The sequence below is a fragment of the Sus scrofa genome, chromosome 7, assembly GCF_054392235.1.
Source record: "Sus scrofa isolate SSC_HxYL_T2T_F1_AM1 chromosome 7, Sscrofa_HxYL_maternal_Yorkshire_Landrace_v2.0, whole genome shotgun sequence".
Classification (NCBI taxonomy): Eukaryota; Metazoa; Chordata; class Mammalia; order Artiodactyla; family Suidae; genus Sus; species Sus scrofa.
Genome location: NC_139389.1, coordinates 126,318,365 through 126,335,357, shown reverse-complemented (window position 1 = coordinate 126,335,357; position 16,993 = coordinate 126,318,365). Strand labels below are relative to the sequence as shown.

The window sequence follows — 16,993 nt, the reverse complement described above, 5'->3', positions numbered from 1 at the left end:
CTAAGGCTGCCCTAGGTGGGTTCACTGTGGGGCTCAGCTAAAGGGCAGCGTCTCCAGGGGGGAGTCCTGGCCGAGGCAGAAGAGCACATGCCACTCCGCGAGGGCATGTCAAGTGGCTGCTTTATCATGTCCACCAACATGCATTGGTCAGAGCAAGGTACATGGCTGAGCCCAATCTCTTTAGAGAAGGGGGGGGGGGTATTTGGTGTCCAGGAGGGGAGGGGAAAGTGAAATTTCTCAAGCAAACCCAATTACAGCACTGGTATTTTGGATATATTTTTTGTAAGACCCATATGACTCTAATCTTCCATCAGGGCTAAGAACCACTGACCTGCAGCCACACTGCATGTCAGCCAGTCAAAACGAAAACCAGGCTTAGCTGATTTTACCTTATTGCCTAAAAGCAGTTGACTCAACCAAAGTCCTTTTCTCCTTAAGGCAGTTATTGATTGATTGAGTGATTTTGGCAGCACAGTCTCTGGAATGAACATGGCCAATGACTGTAACAATTGGTTTTAACTAGATCATGTGTTTCATCCTTAATACTCTTAACTCCAGCACAGTTGAGAGAAAGAGAGAAATGCAAGGACAGGGTGCTGTTGGATAATGAGAAGGAAGGAATGTAAACAGAGCTGTGGAAGCTCTGCCAGGGCAGAGAGTCTGTCTGTTGGATCGATGTTGTACCACTAGTGCTTAGAAGACTGCCTGCCATAGAGAGATGCTCAGTAGATTATCTCTCGGTCAATGATGCATGCATACATGTAGAGAGAGGCTGTCTGTGACGGAAAAATGAAAGGTAGATGGATGGATAAATGGATGAGTGGTGGACAGACAGATACATCAGAGGATGAACAATGGAGAGAAGGATGGATGGTCGGATGACTGGATAGAAAGATGGATGGTTGGATGGGTGATTAGATGGTTGGACAAATGAACAGATGGGAGGGTGAATGGCTGAGTGATTGGGTGGGTAGATGCATGGGAGGATGAATAACTGGACAGATGGGTGGATGGCTGGGTGAAAAGTTAGATAGGCTGGTGGACTGATGAACAGGAGAGTGGATGGATGGATGTGTAGATGATGGGTGATGGGGTGGATCCTATGACAAATGAACGCATGAAAAATGACTGTGTGGTTGCCAGAGGGGAGCTCAGCCTCCCTGTGCATCGACATAGCTGCCTTGCAAAACTCTTAGTGACCATGATGACCTGGGTCTCCTTACAGAGTGTTCTGATTTGATGCTTGCTCCTGCCCACTGAGTGTCTCCTGGAGGCTGAGGCGAGCGGTGGAAGAGGATGGCCACGCAGATCAGTGCTCGGGGCACCCAGCCTGCCATTGGACAAGAGGAGTACAACCTGTACAGCAGCCTGAGCGAGGATGAGCTGGTCCAGATGGCCATTGAGCAGAGCCTGGCAGACAAGACTCGGGGCCCAACCGCCACTGAGGCTGCTGTGTCCACACGTGTCAACCGCGAACCTGCCCACTTCTACCCCTGGACCAGGTAAGCAAGCGGAGACCAACTGGGGCATTGGCAAGGTGCAGATTCCAAACTCTGTTTATCCAAGACCAAATTATCCTGGCCTCTAAGACACATTTTAACAATGTGATGACTTTTTAAAAAATTTCTCTCTCTCTCTGTATACATATATACATATATATATATGTATGTATGTATATATGAATGTATGTATGTATGTATACACACACATATATATATGTATGTATGCATTTCCTTTTTAAAAATATTATTTTTGGAGTTCTCATTGTGGCTTGGTGGTAACAAGACTAACTAGTATCCATGAGGACATAGCTTCAACCCCTCGCTTTGCTCAGTGGGTTAAGGATCTGGTGTTGCCTTGAGTTGTGGTGTAGGTCGCAGATGCAGCTTGGATTCAACCCCTAGCCTGGGAACTTCCATGTGCCACTGGTGCAGTTCTAAAAAGACAACATAAATGATTAAATAAAATATTCTTTTCTTTTCTTTTTTAAAATTATAGTTGATTTATAGTGTTGTGCCAATTTCTACTATACAGCATAGTGACCCAGTCATACATATATAAACATTTTTTTCAGAATATCTTCTATCATGTTCTGTTCCAAGAAATTGGATATAATTCCCTGTGCTGTACCATAAGACCTCGTTGCTTATCCATTTGAAGTGCAATAGTTTGCATCTACTAACCCCAAACTCCCAGTCCATCCCACTCCCCCCTCCCTCCCCTTGGCAACCACAAGACTATTCTCTATGTCCGGGAGTCTGTTTCTGTTCTGCAGACAGGTTTATTTGTACCATATTTTAGATTCCACATATAAGTGGTATCATATGGTATTTGTCTTTCTCTTTCTAACTTACTTTACTTAGTATGAGAATCTATATTTGCATCCATGTTGCTGAAAATGGTGTTATTTTGTTCTTTTTATGGTTGAGGATATTCCATTGGGTATATGTACCACATCTTCTTAATCCTTTCATCTGTCAATGGACATTTAGGTTGTTTCTATGACTATAATTCAAAAAGATACATGTACCGCTATATTTAAGACCTGGAAACAATGTAATGACTTACATTTGTTATCGAAACTTACTGATCTCTGAAGGTGCACATTGCCTTAGGTCCTGTACATACTTTCCCTCATTTAATCCTTTTCAGGACCTTCTAGAAGGCTCTATGCTACACGCCCATTTTACAGATGAGGAAACTGAAATTCAGGGGTTGAGTTGACTAGTCCAAGGTCACACAGCTAGGAGACTGGTGTTGCAGAGTTTGGAATGCTCTGGTTCCAGAGCCCATGGCTTGGTCTTGTATCACTGGCTTTATGTTTGGAGGCAGTGGAGCTGATGCTCTGACTCTGGCCAGGGCTTCCAACCCTATCTAGGCTGCCTCCCTGGCAAGACATGTCTGAGGAGCCAATGACATTTGCTCAGCAAAGCCACCCTGCCTCCTGTTCTGCCTCCCTCATCTCAGCATGTCCTCATCAGCCTGTGAGCAGAACCATCTAGAGCAGCACCAGGTTGCACCACTAGAATTCTGACATGAGCCACAACTGCAATTCCACAGATGCAAATTTGAATCTCCTAAAAGTCACATTAAAAAGTATAGAGAAAGAGTTAACATGAATATATATCTAAAATACAATCATTTCAACCTGTCATCAACATAAGACTTACAAATGAGATGTTCGCATCCTCTTTGATCTCGAGTCTCTAGAATCCAGTGTGTATTTGGTACCCACGACCCATCTCAATTCAGACCAGCCACATCTCAAGGGCTCACTAGCCATCTGTGGCCAGTGGCTATAGCCTGACAGCACAGATCTAGAGGACACCTACTTCAGAGGAGATGGGAGCCAGAGAGCTAACTAGGCTCTGGATCTGAAAATGCTTTTAGAAATACGTAAATTTAAAATATGCTTTTGCTCACCACTGAGTTCAAGACAAGTGTGTATTTGGGGGTGGGCGGCATGGGGGTAGGAGTTGTGGGGGTGTTACCATGGGGCATAGGCCTCAAATCTCATTGTCTCCAGAGGCCAGCTGATTCCCTGTGTGACATTGGGCAAGTCGATTAACCTCTCTGAACCTCAAACAATATTAGTAACAAGAGCAGCAATAATAAACAGACTTTTTCTGATGTCCAGAGCCAGTTGACAAGGATGAAGGGTGACAGTGCATCTTGGCCCTGTCCCCTGATCAAAATCACCAGGGTATTCCCCAAGGAACTTTGGCCCTTCTGAGGCTGGACCACCTCTTCCAGGCAGGATGGGCAAAGGCCTGGGATGCCCATCACTCAGGAGTCCCCACTAAAGGGGAAGGCAGGCAGCCTCCTTGGGCAGCTAGAAGGAGGGTGAAGGTTCCAGATGACTGAGCTGCCCACGAGGACACCGCATCTTGGAACCCAACTGAAAAACAGAAACCCAGAGCCAAGGACACGTGGTGGCTGCTGCTCTAGAGGCCCTGGTTCCTGCTCTGGCTGGTTCAGCCTAAATCAGACCACAGGTTCCTCTTTTTCAGAGGGGGTCAGATAGAGAGAAGAGCATCCTTCTTCTAACCGAGGCTGCAGCGCGAGCCAGCATGTCCCAGTGCTTCCGCGGCCGCCTCGTCACATGGGAGCCCCACTCAGGAGTCAGGAGGACGCTTGAAAATATTAGAACCAGGCCCTGACCTCCTCCTTCCCTGAGTGATGGAGGTAGAGGCTCTCCGTGAGGCGTAGACATGTATCCTGCCTCTGAGAAAAGAGCTCTCATGTAGGGAGAAGTGAAGTGACTTCTCCAAGGCCATGGGGCTTCGCTGAGATCCAGGCACAGTTATGGGGGAAAGAGGATTCAGCCTGCCTCTTCTCACTCTTAAAGCGACCTGATGCCTCCCAGGTTCGGCTCTGCTCTTTCCTCTCTGAAAGGCGGCTGAGTTGGGCCCTGCTGGGGAGGCAGATCCCTTTAATGTGATTGTTGGTGTCATTGTCATCCTCCTCCTCCTCCTTCACGTGTCTGGCCCACAGCTCTTCACTGGATCCTTACAAAAGCCAGGCCAGTGGGTGTCTCTGGGTCTCCTGTATGTCTGGCAAGACGCACGCCCAGCAGCGCCAGGGACGGAACCAAGGTCTGTCCCGCCCTGAAGTTCAGACATGGAACCAGCTCTGCGGACTCTGCAAAGGCCTCTTTCCGTTTCCTTTGCCTCCTCCACCTTGAAGTGGGGTTTGGGTCTCATTTCCTCCGCCTCCCACCCACGGAGATTCACGGTCCCCAAAGACAGACACACAAGCTTCTCCCCAGACCCAGACGGGGCGTCACAGTAAGCACGGCACCTGCTGCCGTCCTCGTCCATTTCTCTCTCTGCATATCAGAGTGTCCCTCCAAATAGACTCAGGGCCTGTTTTAAATGCAGACATCTCACATGTCCCCAGAGGCTCCATGTGGCTCTCTCTGTCTCATCTCTGACCAGCCTCCCAGGTCAAGCAGGTCACGCTTTTACTCTCTTTCCTGCCTGTTTCCGTCACTGCCATGACGACGACTTACAGTTTCTGTGTATTTATTTCTGCCTGTGAGCTCCTTGCAGGCAGACGCCTCACCCATCCTCCTTCTGCTGAGGCCTCGTGTCCAGCATATGGGGCCTGACCCGTGGCAATAGCGCCTAGCCCTTTGTGGGTGAATGAATGAGTGAATGATGGAATGAGTGAGGAGGCAGAGGACCAGAGGGGAAAGAGAAGTGGGTTTGGGGGTTTGGATCCTTCCTCTGTCACCTACTGGCTGTGTGACCTTAGGCAAGTTACTTGATTTTTCTGAGCCCCAGCAGCCTTACCCCTAAAATGGTGACAACAAGAAATCGCCTGGCCCACCTTGCTGTGTTCTTATGAAAAGCAAGTTAGATGAGTCAGGTGTTGGCGCTTCCTCCACATCCTGCAGCCTGATTGACCTCCCCCCACTTCCTCCCCGTGTACCCCGAGAGCCCATCTCACCTCGTGACTTCCTCTGTTTCACGGACAAGCTTGTGTGTCACCCCCAGAGGCATCACCTGGCCTCCTGAGAGTGTCCCCAATATGCTGTGTGATCTACTTGGGGGCAGGGAACAGATACTGCTCACTTTTGTATCCTCAGTAGCTGATCATTGTGGACGCCCAATGAATCTTTGGGAGCAAATAAATGCACATTGAATCCAATAAAATTCTCCAGAAATATAATTTATTGTTATCACCTTGTGACCAAAATGGCAACTGTGGACATAAAAGTCAACTGTGTCTTTGGGATCCTAGAAAGGAAAGGCAGTTGAGCCGCCCAGAGAAAATACAATATTTCCCACTTTTTTTTTAGGACAGCACCCACAGCATGTGGAGACTCCCAGGCTAGGGCTCAAAGCAGAGCTGTAGCTGCCGGCCTATACCACAGCCACAGCAACGCAGGATTTGAGCCACGTCTGCCACCGACACCACAGCTCATGGCAATGCTGGATCCTTAACACACTGAGCAAGGCCAGGGATCCATCATGGATGTTAGTCAGATTCGTTAACCGCTGAGCCAGACAGGAACTCCTATAATATTGCCTCTTAAAGCCATTTTCCAACTTGCTTCTCTCCCATCGCAAGGCAAGGGGTCAATCTGAAACATGTGTGAGGATCATTGGCTCAGCCTTGGCCTGCTGAGGGCTCCCTGAAAGTCAGACCAACTTCCCACCCCTTGGAGAAGGAGGGTTCACACACTGATGAAACAGGGAGCCTGGGGTTACCAAGATGGACCAGCCAGAGTGGGTCTCAGAAGCTGGCTTCCAGTCTTTAAACTTCTGCATTTTATTTAAGGTTACATTTCTAAGAATACAAAGGAAGAAATTCAGAAGCAGGAACTTGCTTGGGCTGATGTGTACACAGCTGCAAATAATTCAAATAAACCATCCACACTTACCGTGCATTTATGATGTGCCAGGTACCTTCCCAGCACCTGGATGTGAATCAGGACTGGTCCATATTCTCCCTAAAATTGCAGTCAAAGGAGGGCAAAGGACATAATGATCCAACAGGAGGGATGCACCAAAGAAGCTTGCTTCAGTATCAGAGGGACAGAGAAGGTTGATTCGTTTCCTAGTAAAGGAGGTGGGCTTTGCAGGATGAATAGGAGTTTGCCAAGCAAGTTAGAGGAAGCAAACCTTTTTTGATCCTCAGTTTCCTCATCTGCAAAAGGGAGCCAATTACATCTCCTTCACAAAGTGGACTTGAGGGTGAGATGAGATGCTTTGTGCCATGTGCCTCTCATAAGGCTTGGTACATAGCAAACTCTCAATGAATCTTGGCTGTGGGTGGGAGGGCAGAAGTTGCTACAGCTTGGAACTCATGTTCTCCTCCACACGTGAGTCCTCTCTGGCCAGCCCAGAAAGGATGGATTGGCTTGTGGGTGATGCGGAAACAGAACTCCCATGGGTGGGAGGCTGATTCCAGTGACCTGTGGGAGTGGACATGGAGCTGGTTGTCCTGTGTGAACTTCTTCTGTCCCCAGCCAGGGCGGGGGTGGGGGCTAGTTCTCCAGGAATCTGAGGTCTTGGCTTGTAACCACACAACACCAAGATTGCCGTATGGGATCAAGGTTTTTCTTCACTTGTTTCATTCATTTAAATTTATCAAGATCCCACTGTGTGCCAGGCCCTGTACTTGTGACATCTGTGCTTGACATTGGGCTAGGGTGGGGATGGGGTGACAGAACAGGTGGAGGCTGCTGGCTCAGTGGCAGGCATGAGGAAGACTCTTGTATTTGTCAGTTCCCTCTGCTATTAAGATGCCTGCTTGCCACCTGCATTCAGCCAGGGCCGGGCCAATTGTGCACCCTTCCTGGGGCTGGCCTGAGCTTCTTGTTAACTCAGACAGGGCTCAGTGACAAGTTAGGGGGCATGGTCGTCACAGCCCTGCTCCCCCCTCTCTTGAGCCTGAGCTGTGTCTGAAGCTGGGACCCGCTGGACTCCAGGACGGAGCGGTTGGGAGCTGGGTGATGGTGCCACACTCCTGACCCTGGTTTGCCCGCCTGCACAAAGGACGGGGGGCCTACCTGGGCCTCTTCCAGGGCATGACCTGTGCCCGCATCCTGCCAGGTTCCTCTCACCTCTGATGACTCAACCCTGGTGGTTTCCTCTGCTGGGATTTCCCCTGCTCTGGACCTGAGGGGAAGTGGGGCCTGCAGCCTTCAGCTGAAAGAGCAGGGAAGGAGTTCCCGCTGTGGCACAGTGGGTTTAGAGTCCAGCTGCAGTGGCTTGGGTCATTGCAGAGGCACAGGTTGATCTCTGGCCCAGGGCAGTGGGTTAAACAATGTGGCATTGTTGTGGCTGCAGCTTGGATTCGATCCCTGGCCTGGGAACTTCCGCGTGATGCATTGGCAATGAAAAAAAGAAAGAAAGAAAGAGGGAGAGAGGGAGGGAAAGAAGGAAAGAAAGGAAGGATGGAGGGAGGAAGGAAGGAAAGAAAGACAGACGAACACAGGAAGGAAGAGAGAGAGAGGAAGAAAGGAAGGGAAAAGGAAGAGCACGGAACCCAGTCAGGGGCCTAGCGCCCCTTCCAGCTCTGAGCGCTCACCCTGCACCTGTTCAGAGCACCCAGAGTGGGTCTCCTGCCTCCCTCTCGGCCCCCCTCCTGGGGCTCTGTGGTGGCGTGTGTCCTGTCCCCCACCCCACTGGCCTCTGAACATCGCGAGGATCAACTGAAAGCAGTATCTCACTGCTCTGCATCCCGAGGTCCCCGCACAGGGTGTCAGGGCAGCAGAGCTGGGGGATTCTGGTTGCATGGAACCCAGTCTGTCCGTTTCCGTCTCCGCCCCTTGGAGCAGTACGTCCCCTGCCTCCATCTAGGTGGCGGGGCGGGGGGACAGGAAGGAGGCGATTCCCTGCACCTTGGTGAGGGGACGTCATGGTCACCTCGCTGCCAGCCCCGCCCCAGCCTCGCCATCCCGGTCTTGCTGTTATTATGCCATCAGAGATGGGTCCTAATTTGGGGGTGAGGGTGGGCTTTTATCAGTGCTTATTACCTGGCTGAAAACATTCTAACAACAGAAAGTGAAGGGAGGCCCCCCATGGACCTCTGACGAGAGCGGCTGTGTCCCCAGGATCAAGGAGAGACAGAAGCCCAGGGCTTGGTCATGACCACCAAGCCGGGGCCTGTCCAGGTGGGCCTGGCCTCAGGCTGCTTGCACCCTGCCCAGCACCGTCCCCTTTTCAGGGCCAGGAGCAAGTACTGATAATGACACTGAGCCAGCGGCTCTTGGGCTGGGGAGGGGCCTGGCGGGCCGGGCTGGCACCCCGCTCCCCCAGCTCTGTCTGACAGCCTGCATTTCCTGAGTTTCCACCTGAGCTCACTTTGGTGGAGGCTCCTTGGACACTGGAGGAGGAGGAGACCCGCCTTCTTCTTCTGCCTCCTCCTTTTGCAAAGGGGGAAACTGAGGCACAAACAGGGGAGGGGCTTGGTCCCAGTTGCAGGACCTGTCAGCGCGGTGGTAGACCCGGAGAGAGGGGACAAAGACGAGAGAGAGGCCAAGTCTAGGGAGGAGAAACTGTGTTTGTGTGTGTGTGTGTGTGTGTGTGTGTGTATGGTGTGTGTGGGGGGGTGGGGGGTGAGTGTGTGTGTGTCTGTGTATGATGTGGGTGTGTATGTGGGTGTGTGTGCATGGTATGTGTGTGTATGGTATGTTGGTGTGTGTATGGTGTGTGTGTGTGTGTGTGATATGGGTTTGTGTGTGGGTGTGTGTATGGGTGTGTGTGTATGGTGTGTGTATGTATTTGTGTGGGGTGTGTGCGTGTGTGTGTGAGCTCCTCAGAACAGACGTGTGTCTGACTCTCCAGCTGAGTGTGACCCTGGGATGGTTTCCCGCCCCTCAACACCTCAGTCTTCTGTAGAAAAGGCTGTGGCCTTGGCACCCACTCTGGTGTCCGTGGCATCACGCTGGGCCTCATGGGTGCCCAGGAGCAGGTGGGGGGAGAAGGAAGACAGAAGTGCTGGCCTTGGTGAGGCTGACACAGAGGCTGGCACCCTGGCCTTCTGTTTCTGCCCTTTCCCTGCCCTGTGCCCTCTGCCTTGCCAAGGGAGGCCACTAAATCCAGAGGACCTCAGCCTCACAGCTCCAGCACCTCCATAGCCCACGGGATGCTCGTTCTCCCCATCCCACAGGGCACCCCCAAGGGGGCACTGGCTCCGCTGTGGGGAGTCTGTGGCACCAGGGCCCCCAACCTACTGGAAGTGGGGCCAGCCTGTCCCATTCCCATTCCCACCCCAAACAATCCAGACCTGTGCAGGGGCCACGACCCCTCCTTTCTCCCCTCCTGTCCTCACAACATTCCAGCGAGGTGGGAAACAGAGACTCAGAGAGACAAAAAAATGATATAATGAATGGCAGACACGTGTCAAGCCCTGTGCCTGGCCCTCCGGTAAGCAATTTACACCATCCACGCACTCAGGCCTCAGCAGACTAAGTCCCAGAGGAGATGCACCTGTTCCAGGTCACGCATCTAGGAAGTGCCAGAGCCTGGACTTGAACCTCTATCAGTCTGACTCCAAGCCCTGGCCCCAGTGACCTTCCTCATGCATCCTTTTGCTCTACTCTTTATACTGTGCCCAACCCTGGGACAGCAGGACCCTCGAACGAGGAACCAGTGAGGTGAGGGTGGGGCACAGACCTGGCTTGCGTCCCTGTCCCCCCACCCCTGGGAATCTCTTGTCCATCCCTGTTGGGACCCAGCCTGGCCCGCCCTGAGACAGAGCCCCTTTCATCCTGGGACCTGCCGCCAACCACGTCTCACATCCTCCTGGGGGAAGAATGTCACCTTGCTTCATATCTGCCTCCCGCGCGGTTGGCTGGGGAGGGGGCCCGCGGGGGTGGGGTGAGGTTAACCTCATTGTTGTCTTATATGGTCATTTAAATCTCCCAGGGCTTCCTCCAAGGGCCAAAAATAATCTGGAGACACAGCAGCTGTGGCCAGCGCACAGGGAGGACCCGGCCATCTGCTTTGGTTCAGAGCCCTGTGTCTGACTGTCAGTCTCTCCCCCTCGCTCTCCCTCCATCCTCGGTCCTGCCTCTGGCCATGACCCGCTTCTCCTATGCAGAGTATTTTTCCCTCTTTCACTCCTGCCCTGCGCCCCCTAGGTCCACTGTGTCTCCCGAGAGCCCACCGACCTCGGCCCCCAAGGGCCTGTTCCAGGAGGTTATGCAGAAATACAAGTCCTCCAGGATGGCGTAAGTGACCCCCTGCACGGACCCCAGACTGTCCAATCTCCCTCTCCTCCCGACTGGGGTTGGGGGTGGGGGTGGGAGGCAGGCCCATAGCCCCCAGGAAGTGTGTGTGGGGGGGTACTCTGGAGGAACCCCCAGGCACACCCCTTTCAGGTGTGTCCCCCTGCCAGGCTGGGCTTGGTGGTCACAGGCTCCATCCTCAAGGCACTGCCAGGCAGGCTGTCCTTGCTGTTCACCCCGAGCTCCTCCAGATGGGCCCTGTGTGCTGGAGTAACCCTCTGACCTTGGGGACCCAGGGAGGGGGGGACTGGGGAGTTTGCCCTAGAAGCCCAGAGCCTCAGAGCTGAGCCGATGAGTCAGGCGCAGCGTCTCACTTTCCCCCAAGCCATCACCCTGGCTCTGTCCCAGCGCATCCCCAACACCCATACCCACACGTTTGGTTTTGCTTTGCTCTTTTCATTAGGTGCCAGGTACTAAAACTGAGAAATAACCCAGTTGCAGGAGGGCGTTTGCCTGGCACCAGGATGCCAGGCTAGGTGCGTCCTTGGAATGTAGCTCTGTGCTGATTGCTTCTCGGCTCCCCCGGGTCGACCCTACAAGCAGCTACAAGCTAAAGAGGGGCCCCGTGGCCAGAGCCCCTGTTTCCTTTATCAGTTTTGTCATAGGCGGGGAGGGGCTGTTTTGTTTCTCCTTCCCAGCCTTTTTCCAGCCGGGCCAGCCCCCGCCCCTTCCTCAGTGCTGCAGGTGGGATTTTAACAGCCTGGAAAAGCCAAACCCGGGTTCTGCTCTCCGGGCTGCTGCCACTTCCTGTGCGACGGCCTGTGAGTCGCTGTTCCTCTCTGAGTCTCCCTCCTCTGTGACAGGAGGTTGGAGAGGACAGGGTGGCCTCCAGGGTCCTCTCCGTCTCCTCAGTCTCTGCTGGCCTGACACCCCCAGCCACTCCCCACCCCTCCTCGGGGCGGGCACTTGGCTGAGCCCATAGAGAAGCTGGCAGTGCGCGTGCCCTGGCGCCCCAGGGTCCTCGCACCACAGCTGGAGGAGACCCAATCTGGGCGGCAGGTCCTGAGAATGTCCTCATGACACCGCACACCCGCCAGAGCCACAGGAACAGCCAGCCATCCTCCCTTCCACGCAGCTGGGTCCCACCGGAGACCTTCGGGGGAGAAGGGACACCTACCCCACGGGGGCTTTTCCAGACACCAACAGGGGCTGCTCTGGCCGCTCGTAAGAGGAACTCATCAAGGTGGCAGTGATGGCGTTGATGGGGACTTCAGGGCTTATCTGGTCAGTTACCCATCGCCCCTGCTGGGTCTGGAACTTAAGCGGCATCTGCACTCTGCAACTATTAATAACCGGAGAGGCTGAGAGTCAGGCGGAAGTGCGGCTCACGCTGGAGGAAGCAGATGGGAGGGTAAAGGGGCTGGCCCTGTAGACCCTCCGAGGCGGGGGCGAGGGCCCTGGGCCTCCGGTCTCACCTCCTCCATCTGGGAAGTGGGACCATTTATGCAGCACGTCCTGGAGAGTGGATGTGGGAGTCAGAGCGCTAGTGGTCCTCACTGAGGCTCCAAGCTTGGGGGAGGGGGGAGGGGGGAGACTATTTCAGTGAAGGAATGAATGAGCGAATGAATGAATGAACAAATGAATGCGCAAGTGGCTCTGATGAATCAAGCTAAGAAGTTCTCTCTCACATTAGCCCTGAAGTCTTTTTGACCTTAAGAAGTTTTACGTATGAAGACTTCAAATGTATGAATTCTTTACATATTTCAATCTTTCAGCAACTAAAAGTTCTAGGGGTGAGGGGCAGGTCAGCAGGAAGGAAAGGAGTTGGTGAGATCCCAGAGTGATGCCCACTGTAAAGAGTCTGCCCCTTAGGGATCTGCGCCTTCATCTCAGTACAAACAAGCCCCTAAGGTGGAGGTGCTGGGTCAACCCTGGAGCACTACGCCCAGGGAAGGAGTTTAATGATTGCTAAAGCTCCTTGTGGGCTAAGTTACCCATCCCTTTAGGGGCCAGCACTGGAAGCCCAAATCCTCCTGGTAGAAATGGTTTGGGGGTAGCAGATGCAGCCACTGAAAGCTGCAGGGACAGAAGGGTCCCCTAATTCTCTTTTGGCCACCAAGGAGCCCCATATAAAAGGGACCCCTTGGTGTCTGTCCATGGACGTGAATGCACTTGCCATGTGTCTAGTAGAGTTTCCCTACACGGTACCCAACTTGGTGAGAAAGATGTGGAAACACTTCAGGTCCAGGGATGCTCCCAGGAGGATGGAACACGAGCAAGGGCCTGATGCAGAGCCCCCACGTTTATCTTCAGAGGCCTCTATGTCCTCCAGATGCTCAAAGGAGGCCAGCTGTAAAGACTGTTTTGAACAAGATACAAATAAAATCCCCAAAGAAACAAGCAAAGCTCTAATAGAGAAGAGGCTGTCTTTTGGCGCCCTCTCTTCCATACTCTCTCTGTCCCTCGCTTTCTTTCATGCAGCAAATATTTACTAAGCATCCATTATAGACGAGCCACTGAGCTGAGCCCTGGGAATCAAATCCTGAGGGATAAAAGAAAGACGAGGTCCCTGTCTTCTTGGAGGTTATAATCCAGCAGGGGAGACAGGCAGAGGGTAACATCAAAGCCATGTCAAAGCCAGTGATTAGAGGAGGGCTTATGCCCGGAGGCAGGGGAGGCCGACCCAGGCAGGAAGCCTGAGCAAGCCGTGATGGGGCTGCGAGTGGACAGGCCAAGGTCAGGGCTGAGGTCGTAGCGGAGTTCCCAGGCCATGCCCGTGTGGGTTCAGGAGGATTCTTCTCCTCATTGAGAGGACATGGCTGCAGGGCTGAGCACCTGTCCCAGAGCAGAGGGGACAAGCTAGACGATGTGACCCACAGCTGGCCCTGCTCCTGGCCCTGCCTTCAAGCTGGGCGAGAGGCTGCCTGGCCCTGCCTCCCCGCGCCCCAGTCCTGAGGAATGACTGGCTCCTTACGCTCACAGGCCCGTGGACCCTGTGCTAAAGGCCATCAAGGAAGGCGACGAAGAGGCCTTGAAGGCCATGATCAAGGCGGGGAAGAACCTCGCAGAGCCCAACAAAGACGGCTGGCTGCCGCTGCACGAGGCAGCCTACTACGGCCAGCTGAGCTGCCTCAAGACGCTGCACCAAGGTGAGGCGGTGGCTCTGGGTGCAGCCACGCGTGGGAACAGGACTCACGGGCAAGGGCACCTTCCTTCCAGAGCTTTGCCTCCGCAAAAACTGCAGTAAGGGGACAAAGGAAAGTTATTACCTGCCTTGCAGAGTTAGTCACCGAGTTGGAAGCAAGGAAGTGACTTGTCCCCTTACCCCTCCATGTCCCCCATCCCCATCCTGTCACCTCTCCAGGCCTCCCAGGACAGGAAAGCCTAATTCCTAGAAAAGGAAGGAGGGAGGGTTGCCTTTGGGGAGAGCCACTGCCAGCTTGTTCCAGAATGTTTCAGGGACTGATCTGGTGTGGAAAATGCTGCAGCTGTGCCTGTGCCCTGCCAGGGCTGCCTCCAACAGCTGTGAGACCCTGGGCAAATCATGGCCCCTCTCTGAGCCTCGCCACCCTGGGCAAATCATGGCTCCTCTCTGAGCCTCGCCTTTCCCCCAGGCCCCATGTGAATGGAAACACCTGCAGGCCCTCAGGAGGCACGGAGCCCAGGCAGCCCACCGCCCTCCAGGGCAGGAACAGATGCATGAGCCAAGCTTCTGGTAGTGGCGGCTGGGAGTGTAAGGGTAGGACAGGGTCATTCAGAGAAAGAAGGAGTTCAACCAGGGAAGGCTTCCCAGAGGAGGTGGCATCTGAGCTGGATTAATATGACCGGGAAGCTGCCACAGCCCTGTGAAAGTGGCTGAATCCAGGGCCAAGAGAATGAAGGCAGTCTGGATGGAAAATTCAGGGAGATGCCAGGCATATCTGTCCTTGGGATTGGGAGGAAATTGGACCACCTCTGTGTTGGGGGTGGGGGTGGGTGTCTTCCTCTTTATGAGTTTCCTGGTCCGTCCTGCCCAGCATACCCAGCCGTCATTGACCAGCGCACCCTGCAGGAGGAAACGGCCCTTTACCTAGCGACATGCAGAGGACACCTGGACTGCCTCCAATCCCTGCTCCAGGCTGGGGCCGAGCCTGACATCTCCAACAAGTCCCGTGAGACACCGCTCTACAAAGGTGAGCCCGTGAGGGTGGGCTTCCCCAGGAAGGGTCCAGAAGCTAGCTGGGCAATCAGGAGAATTGCTTGCAAAGTGTATACCACCCCGCCCCGCCCCGGGGGGACCTAATGTGACGGGGCAGCCTCGTTCAGATGTATAACTTATATATCTGAAACATTCATTCATGCACGGATACACTCAACATGTCCCAAGTCCTCCCATGGGCCAGGCATGCTGAGGACTCAGAGATGCAAAGATATGGCCTGTGCCCATGTGTTCTTCCAGCCCGGTGGGCATCAATTCACAGCCAATGTAACAGTCAACTACTGGCATTGAGAAACTTGGCACCAGATACCTGGGAGAATGGGGGAGGGCCCCCGCAGGAGGGGGTCCCAAAGCTGAGCCTGAACAGGAGGAATTTACCCCCTGGACAAGCAGGGGGAACAGCATAGGCAAAGGCAAAGAGGCTTGAAAGGGAAAGTGTCCCTCTAGAATATTTGACAAAAGAAAAAACTCCTGGTTTACTCAAAACATCATCCAAGGACATTCACTGGCTGCCCTAGCAATGCCCAGAGTCAAAATCTGAATAATCATAACAGCTGGCATTTATTGTGTGCTTACTGTGTGTCAGGCTCTGTCCTTTCCTCTAACCCTCCCGTCCATCCACATATGAGGCAGGCCCTGCTGGTAGCCCCATTTTACAGATAAGGCCCCCAGGCATCCAGGAAGACACAGTCGGCAAGGGGCAGACCTAGTATCGAAACTCCAGGAGTCGGATGCCAGCATGGCACTATGACCCACCACGCCATCAAGCGTCATTCATGCCTACATGCTTAAGCAGTCATGGGTCTTGTGACAATGAGAGGGTCTTCGCACATTGAAAAACCACAGAAATTCGCAAACTCCCAGGTGTCTGGTATCCAGCACCTGGAACATTCCATAGGCAGCAGGAACCAGGTCCATGGCAGACCCGCAGTGGAAGTGTCTTCCCTAGAACTCGTGTCCACTGGGCACCAGAGCCATCTCCTGGAGCCTCAGCTGTCCCAGAGGGAGCTCCCAGGATGCTGGGTGACTCGCAGCAAGGCCCGGGCCCTGGTCTTGCACGAGCTCCACCCTGTGCCAAGCTCCACGCTAGAGCCTTGGTACACTGCCTCACCCCGCACCCTACAGCATCCTCGTGGGATGGTTTTGTTATCTGTGCTTTATGGGCGAGGAAAGCAGGGCTCAGAGAGGGGGGGACCTTCGCCTGGGGTCCTGTTTGAAACATTGCACAGGTGGAGTTCCCACTGTGGCACAGAGGAAACAAATCCGACTAGTATCCACGAGGATGCAGGTTCGATCTCTGGCCTCGCTCAGTGGGTCAGGGTTCTGGCATTGCCATGAGCTGTGGTGTAGGTTGCAGATGTGGCTTGGACCTGGTGTTGCTGTGACTGTGGTGTAGGCCAGCAGCTGCAGCCTGGCATGCAAACCCTAGCCCAGGAACTTCCATATGCCGCAGGTGCAGCCTTAAAAAGCACACACACACACACACACACACACACACACACAAACAAAAGGAAAAATACCACTACACAGGCGTTTCCCCCCCCACTTTTCGCTACCCCCTGACTCAGTGGGAGAAGCTTCTAGAAGTGGTTAATTTGAACAAGTGCTCCTCCCTGATAATAGTTCTGCAAGCATTAAGGCTGCAGTAGGGTCTAGAGAGAGCTAGAGCTTACAAGGGAGCTTTGAGGGAGTTCCTGTCATGGCTCAGCAGTAACAAACCCAACTAGTAACTATAAGGTTGTGGGTTCCATCCCTGGCCTCGCTCAGTGGGTTAAGGATCCGGCATTGCCGTGAACTGTGGTGTAGGTCAAAGACGTGGCTTGGATCCTGTGTTGCTGCGGCTGTGGTATAGGCCAACAACTGCAGCTCTGATTCGACCCCTAGCCATGGGAACTTTTGTACGCTGCAGGTGCGGCCCTAAAAATAAAAAAAAAATTTTTTTTTAATTCAAAAAAGGAGGTTTGAGCAGGTTGAGAAAGACTTGAGCTATACTCAGAAGATAGATTTTAGCCCAAACAGAGTTCCCGTCGTGGCGCAGTGGTTAACGAATCCGACTAGGAACCATGAGGTTGCGGGTTCGGTCCCTGCCCTTGCTCAGTGGGTTAACGGTC

The 16,993-nt window shown here is 53.3% G+C and overlaps 1 protein-coding gene across 2 annotated transcripts in view; it reads left to right on the top strand.

Annotated features, from left to right (window-relative positions):
• ASB2 (ankyrin repeat and SOCS box containing 2) overlaps nt 1–16,993 on the top strand; it is a 48,197-nt gene that overhangs the window by 12,885 nt on the left and 18,319 nt on the right. For both annotated transcript variants that reach the window (XR_014809336.1, XM_021099651.2), the window contains exons 2-5: nt 1,226–1,502; nt 10,598–10,687; nt 13,667–13,833; nt 14,701–14,856. Coding sequence is in view for 1 of the 2 variants with exons in the window: in XM_021099651.2 (XP_020955310.2) it covers nt 1,297–1,502; nt 10,598–10,687; nt 13,667–13,833; nt 14,701–14,856 (619 nt within the window). In the remaining variant the exon portion in view is untranslated. The remainder of the gene's footprint in view (nt 1–1,225; nt 1,503–10,597; nt 10,688–13,666; nt 13,834–14,700; nt 14,857–16,993) is intronic.